At 41.7% G+C, this 17,602-nt stretch overlaps 1 protein-coding gene across 1 annotated transcript in view; it reads left to right on the top strand.

Moving 5' to 3' along the window:
• Nucleotides 1-13,575, top strand: part of LOC117948091 (CD151 antigen-like) — a 24,968-nt gene extending 11,393 nt beyond the window's left edge. Inside the window, exons 5-9 of the mRNA XM_034877566.1 lie at nt 7,900-7,974; nt 10,193-10,297; nt 12,674-12,832; nt 13,069-13,155; nt 13,273-13,575. Of these exons, the coding sequence (XP_034733457.1) occupies nt 7,900-7,974; nt 10,193-10,297; nt 12,674-12,832; nt 13,069-13,155; nt 13,273-13,332 (486 nt within the window). The 3' untranslated portion in view covers nt 13,333-13,575. The remainder of the gene's footprint in view (nt 1-7,899; nt 7,975-10,192; nt 10,298-12,673; nt 12,833-13,068; nt 13,156-13,272) is intronic.
• The last annotated feature ends 4,027 nt before the right edge of the window (nt 13,576-17,602 follow it).

The following is a 17,602-nucleotide window of genomic DNA, read 5'->3' as shown; positions in this document are numbered from 1 at the left end:
TCCAGTGGCCTCATTTATAAAACTGTGCAGTGACTTTGGGTCAGAGGTGGCGTACAGGCCAAACATAGGATGTGAGTACGCACAGAAATATTTATATATATTTATAAAACCGGGCGCACGCACGTCATATGCCGGATTCCCTTCATAAATCACAATCAACTCTAAATGTTGTGCATCTTTGGCGGCTTCATGTCACGGCCATAATTGCCCTTGAATGGTTAGTGAAACGCCCCAAATTAATATTCATCCATACCAACATCCTGATCACAGAGGGAAAAAAAGGACTTTCACTCTATGTGAAGTGGTAGTTCTTGTCAGAGAGGTGGAAAAGAGGAAATATGTTCGGAGGGCACAGTGCGGGCATTACTAATGCCAAAAAAGCTGTAGCGTGACAACATGTATCTTGCTTTATTTGTCTGTTTTTTTACCGCAGATGGATCAAACAGGTGTTTGTGTTTGATATTAGTTCTAAGTATGGCTTTGTGAATTCTTCATATCATCAATGAGAGGCAATATTTTGATTTATTTTAAACAATGGCCTCAGTTTCACATGTTTGATCCATCTGCCGTCAGTGTTGTCGTTTCTCAGTTCACCCGTTTCTGTGCGCACGCCTGGGTCCGAGTGTCTGTAGAGGACCGCACATTTTCCTGTCAAGTTTGCTTTTTTTATAAATCCCAATTCATTTGTTGAGAGCGACATATACGTCTTCTTTTGTGCGTAAGCAACGTTTGTAAATGAGGCCCCAGATCATTTTGATTTATAACCCAGCGTTTGTGCGTGAGTTTAGGATGCATTCACCACCTCGTGTCCTGTATGTTGAGCAGTTTTGAAACGCTCGGTGCATTCGGAAGAGTTGAGATTAGGTCGATGATTCACAGTGATGGACTGAACTTGTCGGCAAGGAGAGGTTGATCAAGATTGTTAAAGGGGCAAACATAAGGGCTGGGTGCTGGGGGAGAAAGGTAGAGTAATTGTTTTCCTCAGTGCCTGGTACCTGTTGAGAGTACATTAGAGCAGCTGTTGTCCTGTAGCCTAATAACGCTCACATGTTAACCACACATACACACATGTTAACACCCGGATATCTGCAGTGGTAAGGCCTAGATAAACTGTGTAAAAAGACAATCCTGGAGGCTTAATACTCTTTTAGCTGGAGCTATTCCTTTATTGAGCACATGTAGTTGTTGGAAGTATATTCACAACCCACACTCGCGATGCAAGACTATAACAAGATCTCCCTCACTGTCTGTGCTGCTTTAAAACCCATAGTAATGAACAGGCACATAACACTGCCTAATATGACAAAGTGCATTAGCCTTTAGATTAAATGGAAGGCCACATTTGTAAGGCTGTTAGAGTGATGTTTGTACTATACAAAGTATGAGCAAGATCAGTAAGATAAAGAGAAACTAGAAGAAATCTCTCCCACGGGAAGAGGGGTGTGGTGTGTGTGTCTGCAAACACACAGCTTCATTGTTTTGTGAGAGAAAAGCAACAGAACAGTGTAATGACTCAGGGAGAGGAGGGAGAAACATTTTTCCTTTCAAATGCCAAATGGAAAGTGGTCCTAAAAGAGGCTGGATCCACCTGTGGAGAAACTGACCTCATGCAGTTTCATCACCGATATTGCAGGCTCTCTTAAGTTCTCTCTCTTTCTCTTTCTGTCTTTCTCTTTCTGTTTCTGTTTGTCTCTGCTGTCTTCATCTGCTGTTTGTCTTTCATTTGTCTGTTTTTTTGTCCACCCTTCTTCTCTGTGTCTCCCATTTAATAAAAAGATAATTTATCTGCAATGAAGTACAAATTTAATTCATTATAATTAAAGCTTTTTTTATTTTTTACATAAAATAAAGTTCCAACTAACGATTGTTTTCTTAATTAACTGATTACAGTATTTTCCGGACTATAAGTCACACTTTTTTCATAGTTTGGCTGGTTCTGCGACTTACAGTTAGGTACGTCTTGTATATCAAAATATATATAATTTAAGATGTTTTTAAATGTTAATTCATACTGAAAACATTCCCGTCTACAGCCGTGATAGGGCGCTCTAGGCTTGTGACAACTATATGCTGCTCCTAAAGACAACTGGGAAAGACTGAACACAAACAATAAAATCCTATTCTAAACTGCAGGTAGTAAAATGCGCAGCTGAAAACAGTAATCAAGCCTCCGAAAGAAAGTTTGGAGTGAGTCAGAAATGTGTGAGGGACTGGTGAAAAGGTTACTCTGAAATGAAGAAAACAAAGGAAGCTAATCACGCGCTGAAAGATGGAGCAAGATGGAGGAATGAGTTCACAGATGGAGGGGAGAGGCTTGTCAACGGTGCAGTTACATCTCCACGCTCTGGTAGTTCTGTTCTGTGTGCTGTTGTATAGCTGAATAACTGTTAATGTGTTACGTTAACATGGCGGACACCAGAGGTGGGCAGAGTAGCCAGAAATTGTACTCAAGTAAAAGTACTGTTACTTCAGAATAATATGACTCAAGTAGAAAGTAGTCATCCAAATAATTACTTGAGTTAGAGAAATAAAAGTGCTTGGTGAAAAAACTACTGAGTAACTGTTGGGTAACGTCTGATTTATTTTTTTAACACAAGCATTCAACCAGACAATGACGCGTAGAATACCAAAGAGGCAAAAAGTAACAAGCTCATTGTACCCTAATGTAGCGGAGTAAGAGTACAGTTTTTTCTTCACAAATCTACTCACATAAAGTAATAAGTAACGCAAAGCAAAGGTAAAGAGATCTCTGCGTCTGTCAGGCTGCGGAGCTCGCAGTCTGCCTGTTCCGCATCCTGATGAGTCTTTCATGACTTAGTTGGGATCATCGCTCATTTCTCAGGACAGAGAAAATTTGTGTGTGTGAGTGCGAGCGTGTTAGAATATCCAAAATCTTTTATTTATGAATTTCAAATCATCCATAAAACTGCAGCTGACATCTCTTGCGTGTCTTCTGAATCAGATTTTCTTTTCTTTTTTTTAAATATCTCCGACTTGGGCCGCTGGGTAGCTCACCTGGTAGAGCTGGCGCTCATATGCAGCCCTCTGCTGCATGTCATTCCCCTTCTCTCTCCCCTTTCAAATCTAAACTGTCCTATCCAAATAAAGGCCTAAAATGCCCCAAAATTATTAAAAACATTTAAAAATTAAGTAAATTTCCTAACTATATTTGCTGGCTTTTATAAATTGGGTGCAGAGTTCCTTACTTGTTTTGACATATTTGCAACCTGTGAGCCGACAGATAAATATCATACCTACTGTAGTTGTGTTTTTCTACCAGTAGCCATATGCTGATATGAACAGTGGTATGCAGTATGTTCCAGAATCATTTATATTAAATCTACAAGATGCAGCATTAATTTGGTGCCTGTTGAGAGGATTCAATGATTTTCTGGATTTTGGCCCAAACAAGCAATTTGAAGATGTTATCTTGACTTTGACATTAACAAATTGTGACCGGTAGTCTTCACTGTTTTCTGAACACTCTGAATGATTCACAGATTTTTTTCAAGACAAAAATTGATGATGACGTTAAAATAAATCTTCACGCTTAGAAATTAAGGGCACCTCTTCAAATTTCAGAAGAAATGAATCCAATTTTATTAAACATAACATTAAGCTTAATAGAAAACTAGCAGAGCCACTAAGTAAGACAGTAAATGCACCGTTTTAAAGCATCATCTAGGTGATTGAGGGTGATAAGTTTGGACTTAGCTCAGCAGGTGACTGTTTGATTGGTCACACTGGTTGTTAGCGTTTCTGTAATGAAGATCAGCATATTGCCGTGTCGGGGAAAGGAAATCCAGGTTTTGTACTTTGTGTAAAGAAAACACACACTTCGTTGCCAGCCAGATACCAAGCTGAAGACAGTGTGGAGATCACTAGCTGCTGGACACAGGTTAATAGAGTTTGCATCAAGTTAAAGCTCCAATTGGTTAGCTGCATGTAGCCAGAGAGTTCAGCACACAGCCCAAAGGTTAATCCAAATTTAAATCGCTACTATCATTTTCTGCTCCACATAATCGCAAAAACTGAAATCAAGACAAACAAACTTAGATTTTGCAAATATAACTTTGTCTCGGATTCTGAATGTAGAAAAAAAGTTTGAACAGGAAGTGTGAAGGGAAATTTCACAGCTCAAGGAGTTTTCACTGTTGGTTTTTTAAACAGTTTTCAATAAATTACATCATTAATTCTGTTGAATAATCGTAATTTTAATATTGACCAAAGAAATTGTGATTATGATTTTTTTTCCTAATAGACCAGTCCTACCTTCAGTGTGACTGTAACTGTAAAGGCAGCAATACACTTCTAAAGAAGTCTGAAGTAGAAACACCATTCACAACAGAACTGCATACTGTATCCACGCTGCAGTATAATGTTGGTCCTTAATGTCCACTAAAGGCCAAAGAAGCTGTTCAGTATTTTCCAACAACCTCAGCAAGAGAAGCCAGAGGGATGTTAGACATGTTCTAGTTTAGTCTGGAAGTCGGAAGTCAGTGCAAGGCTTCTTGTACATTAGGACCTGCTGAGAGTCTTTTTTTGCAGTAATTACACTGTGCCTTTGAGTCGCCTGGGAGAAGAATCGCAGCTCAGACGTAAAATGAGAGTAAATGGGAGTGTGCCTGAAATCATAAGGAGTCCTCTGGAGGCACTGCAGCCTATAATTTATCCGCCTCTGTCCCTACAGCCAACAGCACATTCCCTGTTACACCCTGAACACATCACTCTACATGTGGGATCAGCCTGAGAAGCATGCTTTTGTGTGTGAAAGAAAAAGCATAGTGCAAAGATAACAGCTATAGTACTTCCACTAACTTAGTTGTCATTGTTTTCAGCTTCAACCCCAAAGATTTGTCTGTTCAGATGTTTGCATGACAAAAGTTACTTTGAAGAGTACTTCCATCACTGAGAAAAAATTCTTAATCAAATCCCACTCTGTGTGGCTGTTAAAGATACATTATTAAACAATAAGTTTCTTAAAGTTGAGACTGATTTTAAATTAATTAATCGCAAAAGGTGTTTATTTGACGCACTTTCACACACAATAACTCAAGTAAAGATAATTACACTAGCTAGCCGTTCCATTCAGTTCTGACGCCCGTGGGTAACGTTGATGTCGTCAATCTCTGTTCTGCGCTGAATATCTGTATAAATTCACTACTTACCACCTGCTTAGATACGTTTGTTCAGGATTCATACCTACAATACCATTTCCTGCCTTAAAAATATCGCTCTTTGTTTTACTGCCGTGGATATCCTTTTTTTGGAGGAAAAAAAGTAAACATCTAATTCACGTATTAGCTGTTAGTTGTTTAAAGTTATCTAAAGACAATTTTGTCCAGGCTACTTCAAATATTGTTATTAAAGAGTTGTGATGAAGACGTTTCCTGAAGCAGATCATTTAACACTAAAAAACTATTGCGTCACTAACATGACCGTAACAGTAAATTAAAGAAAGTCACACATACTAGAAAATGTATCATATTATAAATAACTATAGATACAAAACAAAATTATACAAAATATAAATGTATATAGAAATATATGTATCAGCAACTTTGCGATATCAAATGTAATCAAATCATGGAAGAAGTGTAATTTACTGTTGTATTAAGGATCCAATATAAATTGTGGTCGGATCAAATCCTCACACACCTTATAAACTCAATTATTTAATCTGAATTTCTTATGTTTTTATTATGTATCTCTGTCTCCGTGCTTCTTAAACCATTAACATAACATGAACACGCCTAATCAACACATCTGTCTGCACAAGTCAGTTCAGCATCCAGGCTCAGAGCCACTCAGAGGTCTAATCAGCCAAAGCTATCTAATCAAAGGCCAAGTGCACTTTACTGGCCTGATTTTCTCTCTCTAATAGCAGCAGGCCAGAGGAATTTGGGTCAAGGTTTTTTGATCTGAAAACATCTCTTGTTGTCTTTAATTCTGCCGAACTCTGAACTGCTGCAGATTGGCTCCGCTGCGTGTCGGCTCTGTTTTCCACCGTCCTTCAAAATCCACCAGGTCCGGATTTGTTTGCGGAATGGCTGCCGCCATGACTGACAGCTGAAGTCATGAGGACCCACGAGATCTTGCAAATTCACGTATGATCGCATAACAGGATTTAGTGTCTATAAACAGAACCACAAAACCTCTGACCTGTTGACTTCAGGCCTTTCTCCGCCCATTATGACATTTTTATTGTGTAGTGCAGGAAAATATGATCCGCCGTGAGCACTGTGTATTTTATTTTTGAAAAATTAACCAGATGTTTTATTTTGTTTCTGTGCTAGACTTCCTGTCCGGCACAATCTGCCGTGTGCTAAATTGTTGCGGCACTCTCCGGCTGTCACTACCCGATGTGAGGCGAGTGCAGATGTGAGTTGCACATGCGGCACTTTGCGACAAGTAGCCCACAAGATGCTAACGAAAGACTTCTGTAATATCAATACAATAAAGATTGACCGACTTAACAAATTTGGTTCAATGCTGGCTACAAGTTAGCATCAAACACAACAAAGGCTGTCAGTTGAATGGCGTTTTGAGCTAACGTTAGCAATCACCGCCGTTCCGCAGTTGGTGGAAATCAGGGGTGGGATGTTAGCCTGACGTCGTCATGCTCAGATTCTAGTCAGAATATGAGTCTGATGCTGCTTTATTGGGCTTTGATTGTGGGCGGTGTTTCAACCGAATGCCTCTGCACTTAATTGGACAGACCTACAACCAATCAGAGCAATGTGATGCATAGTTGTCAACAGAACTCAACTGCTAGCTACCACTGATGTTAGCTGTTAGCCCCTAGCCCTGGCAGTTTGGAAAACGCTAATGATGTTACATCCACGTTACAGGCTTTACAGCATTCATACATCCCTCGGATGTATTATAAGATAATACCATGGATGTATTAATAGAGCACATGGTGAACTACAACCAAGGGCAATAACCATCATTATTACAGCTAAAGGACTTCAGGAGAACCGTCATATGAGCATGCCTAGTTTTATAACTCTGGATTCAGCTACTACTGAATGTTTTGTTTTCTGTTTTTTTCGAGTGTTCAGGCTGGTATGTAGATCTACCCCCAAAAAATTATCCTCTGAAATATAGAAGTTTCTGTCGCCATGCAAAGTCTTTTGGAAAAGTCTTTCTGGGCCAATGGGGTGCAGTTCCACCACTGGCTGCTACGCCCACGGTTGCTTTAAGACATGGCACCGTTCCTGAGTGCTTGATCTCAATTCTCCAGCGGCAGCCATCTTTCATGGGATGTTTTCCTGTAATAAACTGTTCACATATTTTACCACCTTCCACTGCAAGGCTCTTGCTTTTGTCTGACACAGTCATAATCAATAGGACTCTGCCGCTTCATTCCAACTTTTGATTACGCCATGATTCCAGGCAGGGGCGCGGACTGTTGTTTGTTGTGTTCAATTTTACATGGAATGTCGGAAGTTCTGGGTTCACAGTCATAAACTATTCACGTCTGCAGGAAATGTCACGGTCGGAAAGATATAACTTTATTGGCTCTGTGAAAGACATTGCCAAAGACGAAACCTAAGGATACTACTCAATCATTTTAACCAAACCTATAGCACAATGTGCATCACCACAAGCCTGTAAATAATGAGGCCTCAATGAAGAGAAAGGAGAACATTGCAAGTTTTTTTTTTTTTTCTTAAATCAAAGTCATTTAAAAATTAAATGAATGAATCGAGATAGTGATTTTATGACGATTAATCGTGTAGGCCTACTACTATACGTTTCTGTTTTGTTCAAACTACCTCTCTTGCAGCGCTGCATGTGTGACTTTCTACATCAGACTTTAAAGGTACCTGTCACTCCATCGCATAACCATCCACTAACTGTTCATTTCTCCTCTGTTGTTCCCTGTGTCCTTAGTACTTTGTCCTGCTGCTGTGTATCTTCCTGTTGGAGATCCTGGCTGGCGTCCTGGCTTATATCTACTACCAGCAGGTAATCCCTCTCAAGCAAATGAAAAAAAAAATGCAATGCACCCTGGGATTTGTACTGTACGCTAGGTAGTATGTGTGAACTGTTTTATTAACATCAATATTGGTTCCCCCAGCCTGCCTATGGTCCCTCAATGGCTAGAAATGGTGATAGGTGTAAACCGAGCCCTGGGTATCCTGCCGTGCCTTTGAGAAAACGAAAGCTCAGATGGGGAAATCTTAATCTTCCCCTTATGAGGTCATAAGGGGCAAGGTTACTTCCCCTTTCTCTGCTTAGCCCTCCCAAAGAATTTGGCCCACCCATGACAGAGAGACATTATGGCTTTAAAATGAGCAAAGGCAGTTGGTCAAGGCCCCCCCCCCCCCCCCCCCCCCCCCCCCCCCCCCCCCCCCCCCCCCCCCCCCTTAAAGCTACAGACACAGAAATGGCACATACTAAGGAAAGCTCCTTGTGGGACTGGCTCTAGTGGCTGTAATTCTACACCAAGGCTGAATTTTGGGAAAGAGACTCCAGATACTGTATTAGGGGACCACCAAGGTCTTTATAAAATAGACTACAGATACAGTATTAGGGGACCACTAAGATCTTTATAAAATAGACTACAGATACCGTATTAGGGGACCACTAAGGTCTATATAAAAGAGACACACGCGTTGGGCCTCTTGATCTGAGCGCGTAGTCAAATGAGTTAACGATACAACTAGCATGATAAATCAGATTGCTGGGAAGAAATATCAGAAAGCCCATTACAAAAAATAATAATAATATCAGACAGAGCATATTACTCGTGGTACATTTAGTCCAAATGGAAGGAAAAATGCCTCCGGTAGTACACATAACAAGGCTGAATGCTCTGTGTCAGAATCATTTGGAAGCACTTTGTTCTGATTTTGGATTAGACTACACTGAAACAGAGCTGTTCCCTCCAAAAACAAAGAAATGAAGAACTCTGCGGACACAGGTAAATGACTAAATAGAGCAAAAATACTGCTAAGCACTACAGAATAAGAAGTAGTTACAGAATTCACACAGTTTTACTTACAAATGATTCTTGTCTTCTCTCATGTGCTGTATGTAAAAACCTGCTGTAGAGTTACCCCTGTTTTCCACCGTGCGTGTCTCGGCTGCGTTTCAAAACGGCGCGTCTCAGAAGAGTGTGAGGAGCGGCCCTCTGCTCCGCTAACCGTACCCACCACGTCTACTTTCACACAAGCCGGCTTTTGGTCAACCAGGCAGCCAGACTATAGTTTGCTTGTTTTTGGCCATAGTCTGGTTAAAAAAAGTCCTTCTTTATCCAAATTAACTAAAGGAACAGTTATGGTGTACTGAAGACACATTAAGACGGTGTTAACTCAATATTCTTACCAGTGTAGCAGAAAATATATCCTTTTACATACTATATACTCTCACATTGTGTATGTTTAAAATGTAAAAGATGTCAAAAACCAGCCAAGAAAAAGAAAAGATATTGCAGCTGTAGAAGTTGTCGCCTTCATGTGACACCATTGTCAAACCAGCAGATGCTGTTAAGTTCCTTACCTGTAGAGGGTGCACATTTCCATGGTAACATCTGCACGTCTAAACTGCTGAGGCTGTTCTTGAACTCACATTAGCTTGGATTTGTATGCAGTTAATGGCACACGGTGCTGTTCACTCACACCCCGGCTCTTTTTACATTTTGAATGTTTAATTGCAGTTTTCACTTCCCTGCTGCCACAGTGTTTACTAAACTGTGAGCACCATCCCTCCTGTTTCCTCTTCCTCTCCTTTCCCCTTTGTCTTCACCTCCCATCTCTCATCTCTTTCCGCCCCACCCTTCCTCTCTTCATCATTCATTCCCTTGATATCTCCTTCACGCTTTGATTTACAGTGGTTTGCCAGCTGGCTTGTTGCCATAGAAACTGAGCCCCCCAGACCTCGCACTCATCCAGTAAGCGTTTTCTGCCGCTGGTCTAAAGAACAAAAAAAAACACTGTTCCGCTGCCTTCACCCCGGCTCTATCCTTATCTGCTCCTCCGTTGTTAGGACCTACAGTCCATGACACGTACGGTCAAGAGAGCGTTTAAACGCTCTGTGCTAGGAATCTCATCAGTAACAAAGTCAACAATTCCAAGTTCTTTTTATTACTTGGTCATTCATGCTCTGTGCTGGCCTGAGATTTTAGTGTTGCTCTATGTAGTGGGCTGCCAGTGAATATATGTGTGTCTGTGTGTCTGAACAGTTGAATGAGGAGCTGAAGCAGAACCTGAGGGAGACCATGACCCAGAAGTATCAACAGAGCAGCCATGAGCACATCACCAGGGCTGTGGACAAGCTGCAGGAGGAGGTGAGTGTCCGCGTGCAAACCAGAACGGATAGACGGATGGATACATCTTCCAGTCATACAAGCCTGAGGTTAATTTAATCGTATTTTTAACACAAACTCTGAAACCACAACGGGTGTTTACAGTAAGAGTGCAGTTTTACTTTGACCCCAAAATACATTGGAAAGCTGGATGTGTTCAGTTGTTCGCGTCCACACTGTCACGTTATAAGTGAACCAGAGCTTCTAAGCAGAAGTCACATGGACTCCCATGTGATTGGACAATGCTTTGGTAACCTATCATCCCATCAGATTAGAGAATTTGGTGATGGGGGCGAGTCAAAACAAATCAGATTCTAGTCCCTCTGTCTTCAGCTAAGCCGGGTGGACTTGGCTGCAGCCTGTGCTGGAATTTACCCTCTCTCTTGCTTTTAGTAGTTAGGCCTGGCAAACCCAGTACCTTTTAAGGATTTTGGTTAGTCTGAGTCACTCACAAAAATGAATCTGGTTGTGCAAGTCGCTTGAATCAATTGAGTCAGTATTGCTAAGAATAAGAAAACTCCGTCCTACTTCGCACTTCATGCAGCTCACAGGAGAGCCATTTAGTCACGGAAAAGAAAGCTTTTTGAGCCAGACTGTTTATTTATTGTCTTAACTTAGTGTAGCCTAAGCAATATATAGGCTTTAAATGTAGACATAGAAACATGAACGGAGAAATGCCTGTAGTGAATATATCATCATTATAATTTTTTTCTAAATCAACTGAACATAATACATTTATACACCAAAACTCCATCGACCGGCAACTCACGAGTCATCACGAGTCATCACGAATCATCGAGTGAGTTTTTTAGTGAACGCCATGTTCTGTGAGCTTACTGGTGGGGCTGTCTCTCTGCTCACTCAGTCACTTGAGTTGACTTGTGGAGTTATTGTTGTTGTCTACAAATTGTAAGTTATATAGCTTTTTGCAACTAAGATGGCCAGGAATAGTAGTAGCTAATGCTGCCAGAGGTTTGTATGTGGCGCTGTTATCATTATAGATTGAATTGCACTAGGACTCCACTGATCCAAGTTATTCATACCAGTGACCCGTGAGTAGTGAGTCAATTTAAAGACTCAGGTTAAAGATCTGAGTGATCCAAGACTCAAACAGGTTTAACCTTTGTGTTTTCTTCCCGTCGACCATGTACTTGTTGTCCTCTTGGTTTGACCCGGCCTGTTTTGCCAGTTTATAAAGCATTAAGAATAAATTATCACCCAATTCTGTTAAATCTTCTTAGCCAACTCATTTCCAACCTATTAGCACTAGTTTTACATTTATTTTGTTATTACAAAGAAAACCGATATTGAAAAGAGTAAGAGACTGGTGTTAGCAGAAAAAAGAGTGAACATTGGCGCTTCTTTGGACGCAAACCAAATCCCAACTAGTTAATTATCCTCCAGACCGCTGCAGTCTCTTTTTCTTTCTCTACCGTGCTCGTGGTGTGAAGCGAGCGTCCGCATCACTCTCCGACATGCACTCCAACAGCCACGGCTGATAGACGGCCTTTTGGGGGTGACGGCTACCGTAGCTGTAATACCTACTTTGAGCTGCGTAGCGAGAGAGAGTTAATTGCGAAATATGATCTCAACGCTAGATGGAAGAAGTTCTCACATAATGTACCTTTGTAATGTATTGTTGAAAAACCTCTTTTATATAAATTAGACCTTGTTTCTGAGTTAAACATATTGAAATTTTGAATTATTTTGACTAGCAGTTGAGATCATAACATGCGTAGAACATCATTGGGAACCACCCATTTTACTTTAGGTTAATTTGGTTGAAAGAAACCCATCTTTCTGATAAAGAAACTTTGAAAACAGGTCAGATTTGACCCGAAGACAACACAAAGGTAAATACCAGTTGACGGCACATGAAGGCACGCATAAATCTGAGCAGTAGTCGAGACTTCACTGTGTTCACTTTTCATGCTCCGTGTTTTTATGAGTGTGAGATGCCACCGGGCAATCAGAGGTCAACATTTATTCTTAGTTCTTTCTCCTCAACTTCTCCCAAAACAAAGTTTGGCCTTCTCACAGATTCACTTACTTGCTTTCTTGCAGAGAGCTTGCTGCAGCTTCTTATTTATCATACAAATTAGTTATTAGTTAGTTATACTTATTACCAAAGTAGTATCAATACCCTCATATGACTATTGGTAAGAAAATCAAGAAGCCCAAAATATTCAGCAAATTACACAAACTTTTTCTCGTCTTTCTTTAAAGGGCAGTATTACAAAATGTCATCCGTTGATAGACAGGAATACAACTTCTAATGTTTAATATTTAACTTTTATGCCTTTTTGCTACCATCAAAAATTCTCCCCTCCAAAGATGTCTTTCTCTTTTTCCCGTCAGTTCAAGTGCTGTGGCAGCAACAGTTCATCCGACTGGGAGGCGAGCGTCTGGATTCGCTCCATCTACGCAAAAGGCAGGAAGGTGCCCGACAGCTGCTGCAAGTCGCCCACCGAGCTCTGCGGCCTCAGGGACCACCCATCCAACATCTACAAGGTGGAGGTGAGAGGATGAAGGGTGCTGTTGACGGTGTTGACCTTTTTTTTAGGTGGCTCGATCAGTATTTGTGCCATGTCTCCGTATGTCAGCACCGCGACTGTGTATGTAAGAGTAGCAGAGGAAGAGGAGCGCTCGTATCCCGAATGTGGACATACCGTGCGTTTTCAGGAAGACTCCAGCAACACTCCAAGAGCAACTGATGCAACATGAAGACACTCTTTGTTTTGTTTTTTATTTAGGGTGGCTGCATCACCAAACTGGAGAAATTCATCCAGGACCATCTGAAGATCATCGGAGCGGTGGGTGTTGGGATCGCCTGCGTACAGGTGAGCGTAGAACTCTGCCCTTTCAACGGTTGGCTTGCACGTAAACAAAGAAGAAATAAATGTACAGCCATGGAGTTCTTGCTTAACGTTTTCCATCTCCTGCCATCCAATCCCCAGGTCATAGGGATGGTGTTTACGTGCTGCCTATATCGAAGTCTAAAGGCAGAGCCGTACTAGGAGAAGCAGAAGTGGAAGAACAGTGTGGAGGAGGGAGGTAACTTCATCGCCACATGCCATACCCAAATAGCCCATAGGTTCTTTTTCTTTGCTTTGCAAATTTGGCAAGCGATCACATTTCACATCTGAGGATCACATTTTGATAAACAAAGGGTGGAAAACACCCCAAGGTTTCTTGAAGTAATTAGGCTCTCAAATTGCAGTCTCAGCTCCATCTTCAAGATCACAGCGCTGCGAGAAAAAGCCTCAGAGAGAAACTGATGGGAACGTTAACACCGGTTGTGGAAATTAGTGTGGGACTCACTCCTTGGGACTAAAGCATTGTAGTTTTCTCCCACCCCGATTCCCTCAATGTACGTTTGTTTGTGGACCAGGTGCTACGGCCCGGAGTGCTCTAAAGATCTGTGGAGTCCAACTGGCACTTTGCAGAAAATGTTCCTCCTGGTCACAGCAGCTTTCCTTTCCGAGGTTTAACAAGCCTGACTCTGGGGCCCCCTTCAACTGCAGAACGCATTTTGTTACCACGTTAACTAGCCAGTCATGCATTTTAAATATTCATTCAATCGTGGCCTTTTAAACTTTTGAACTATTTAGTTTTCATAATTTGTAGTGGATTACTCTCTGTAACACTGAGGTGCTTTCTTACGATCTGTTATTTTTGCCTAATCTGTCTTCATAGTACATGTCTGTGTTTGATCAATACTTTACTCAAATCATCATGCGTGTGACATTCATGTATCCCAATATGCCTTCCATTTGGTGTAATACCGTTTAATTCTGTATGAGCCTCTATGTTATCTTGTTCCAAATACATTTCAACAAACATCGATCAATCTTAAAGACCTGCTAAGAAGGACGCGGTACCATCTGCTAACTTAGTGTCTTCTTCAACAGCATAACTGGTGCCGTTTGACACCGCATTTTAACCCTTTGGGACTACTCTTAAGTTAGTGAGGTGATACATACAAGCAGTCCCACTGATATTGCTCATAAGAGTGCCTCATGTTTGCTTCTTTTTTATATAAGGGATTAATCCACTGATGCCAAAATTGTCAAGCATAACTTTGTGTAAGAATCTACTGTATCTCTTCCAGCCTTATTCACGTATATATTGATCTACGTCTGTCTTTTTAGATTGTTCTCGTAAATGAAGATTTTGTTTAGTTTTCTACAAACCATGAATATATTATTGTATTTAACACATTGGTAGGAAATGATAGTCACTCACTGTTGGCAATGATCTTTTCCTCTGTGCCTCAAAGACAACACTAAATGGATCTGCTGTATTTCTGTCTTCATAATCCAAGAATTATTCTAGCTTGAATAAACATTGATCACTAATAACACTTCTGTTATGTTTGATTTCTTAGCAAAAAGTCAGGCGGCTCTTTGCAACATAAACAGTGTAACAAGGAGCATCTCTATGTTATTGATTCAGTGTGACAGATTATGATTTGTGAAAACACCAGCTGACAAATACACCAAATATTTGATGAACTTTACTGCACAAATGCTGAGCAAAGTCCTTCACCTCACAGTTATCAGGTCAGGTCATCCCGAAAAAAACTGTTAAAAAACAATTTACTGTGTAAAGACTAATCCTTGTGGCTTTAACCAGTGGCCCTTACACAATTGGCACCAGCTTACATATACATTAGTGTATTAACCCAAAGTCAATTCCCTAATGTTACTGTTGTGTAGTGATTTGGGATGTGAGCCAGATTCTTGACAGCCGCTGCTGGAGTGTATTACCTATTCTATGACAGCTATATGGTCTGTAATGAGAGCCGTTCTGCTGATCGGTGCAAGGCCAGCTCATTTGAACCCTTGTGTTGTTGTTGAGAGTGACATCATCAGTGCATCAGTGTCATTACTACGAGCAGCAGCAGTTGCTGAGTGCAAACACAGGGCGGCAGCACCCGCCAGCCTTTCACCACCACAACACCACACTGATGAAAACAGCTGGTGAGAGTGTGGGAAAAACACCCAGATGCTATTAAGGATTAACCCTCCCTCCCTAAACACCCTCACACTCTTTCGTAATACAGAAAAGATAGAAAAGCTTTAATGTGTTTTTTCTTTCAGGCAACCCAGCTCCGTTGGTAGCACGGGCTCCAATATATAAAGGTTTACTCCTCGACGCAGGGGCCCCGGGTTCAACTAACACCTGCGGCTCTTAGCTACATGTCATTCTCCCTCTCTGTCTCTCTCCCTCTCTCTCTCTCTCTCTCTCTCCCCCCTTTCATGTCTTCAGCTGTCCTGTCAATAAAGGCCTAAAAATGCCCCAAAAATAATATTGTGTTCAGGAGGAATGGGGGAAGGTAATGAGGTTTTTTAAACATGCACAGAAATGTCACTCGGACATTAAACTGTGCCTGCTTGTAATTTGTCAGTAAAAACATACAGATGGTTAATCTAAGAACCTGCTTCTCAGCGCAACGCACTGAAAGAGAATTAAATGGAAACTTGTCGGCTCGCAGCTACAGACGACTAATTGCTTTCCATTGGGACGGCTAACAATGCAAATTAAGCCATTTCTCGGTTGGTGAAGACGGCCGAGTAAAAACAACCCCCCCCCCCCCCTCTGTGTAACAGGTGCACGTGGTGAAATGAAACTACAGAAATCTGTGTGAATTGTCATAGCACCTCTTGAATGGAGCTCTCACAGCACACCTCATGAAAGCTGAGTCATCCCTGGCAAAATGACCGTGTGAGGTGTTTTTTTTCCTCAATGGGGTGGGGGGGGGGGAGGGATTCAGCAGTTAACCTTTCCATTAGAGTGAAAGTAGTCAAGCACATGGCAATTTTAACAGAACTCTTTTCCACAGAGCCAACATCTGTTTAATGCATGTTGTCTGTCCTGCTCTTGACACAGCCGTTGCCGTTGCTTGTTGCGTGAGTTTGACTTTAAATAGAAGGCAGAAATGACGACAAGCCTTGAACAACAAGTGCGTCCCAACCAATTGTGCCCTGCTGATGAAAACCATAATAAATCTCCCTCCGCTTTGCCAGCCGTGCAGGCCTCGCTGCCTATTCTGCCACATCAGAGGCATGTTAATAATGCCAGGGCATGACATTTCCAAAATATCTCCTACAATACTCATTCAGCACACGTCACCCGCTGGACCTCGACCTGTTGGCCCGTCCTGCAGAGAGGTATGTTATTTTCAGTCCGAGCAGAAGGCGGGGGGGGGGGGCTGTTCACTCTTCTCTGTCCACCTTTTTTCCTGGGAGGTGATGTCTATGCCTACATGGCCAACAGATGACAGGGACTGTGCGACAGTTTGTCTGCAGCTGGTGACAGTAGGAGGAACATGCAGCTATTGGTTCCTAGGGTCACCCAAAGGCAGAGTACCCCCCAAGGGTACAGAAACGTGTGTGTGTGTGTGTGTGTGTGTGCGTCTAATTTTAGATATAGTTTGCATAATTTTCAACTTAGTCGTCCGGGGACATCTAAGCTGCTGAGGTTAAGAATTTGTTTCTGATCTGGTTTCACAGCATTTCGATGTATCATGAGTTAAACGGATTCCTGTCCTCACGCGGATCGGGTGGAGGTTAAGGTTAGGCAAGTATAGTTATGGTTAAAATTAGGCTTACCTATAAGGAAATTAGTCTAAACCCGAGAGCTAAACACTGCAGTGGTTTCCAACTTGTGGGTCAGGACCACCCAAAGAGGTCGTAAGGGGTCGTAATGACATAGAAAGAAGAAACATATATTTTTTAAATGTTTTATTATTGGGCACCCGGTTGGCTCCGTTGGCAGAGCAGGCGCCCATACAGAGAGGGTTACTCCTTGACGCAGCCAGCCTGCGGCCCTTCGCTGCATGTCGTCAGCTGTCCTGTAAAAATAAAAGCCGTTATGTCTTATAAAATATCTCTCTGCAGATTTAGTGTGTTTGTAATTTCTCTTAACCACAAATCCAAACCAAAAAGCCATTTTTCATACTTACATACATGAAGAAACAATATTGTCTGCAGATCAAAATACCTAACTGGTCCCATGGCATGAAAATTTCACATTTATGAAGTTCTTTTTAAGATTGAAATAAGTTCCCCCAGCCTGCCTATGGCCCCTCAGTGGCTAGAAATGGTGATGGGTGTAGACCAAGCCTGGAATCTTCCCCTTATGAGGTCATACGTTGCGAGGTTACCTTCCCAGTCTCTGCTTTGCCTGCCCAGGGAATTTGGCCCACCCATGACAGAGAGACATAATGGTTTTCAAATGAGCAAAGTGGCAGTTGGTCAAGGCCACACCCCCAGCCTCCACCTT

This window comes from Etheostoma cragini, chromosome 1 (genome assembly GCF_013103735.1).
Source record: "Etheostoma cragini isolate CJK2018 chromosome 1, CSU_Ecrag_1.0, whole genome shotgun sequence".
In the NCBI taxonomy this organism is placed as follows: domain Eukaryota; kingdom Metazoa; phylum Chordata; class Actinopteri; order Perciformes; family Percidae; genus Etheostoma; species Etheostoma cragini.
Note: the sequence above shows the minus strand (reverse complement) of the source record. Positions and strands in the feature narration are given on the sequence as shown.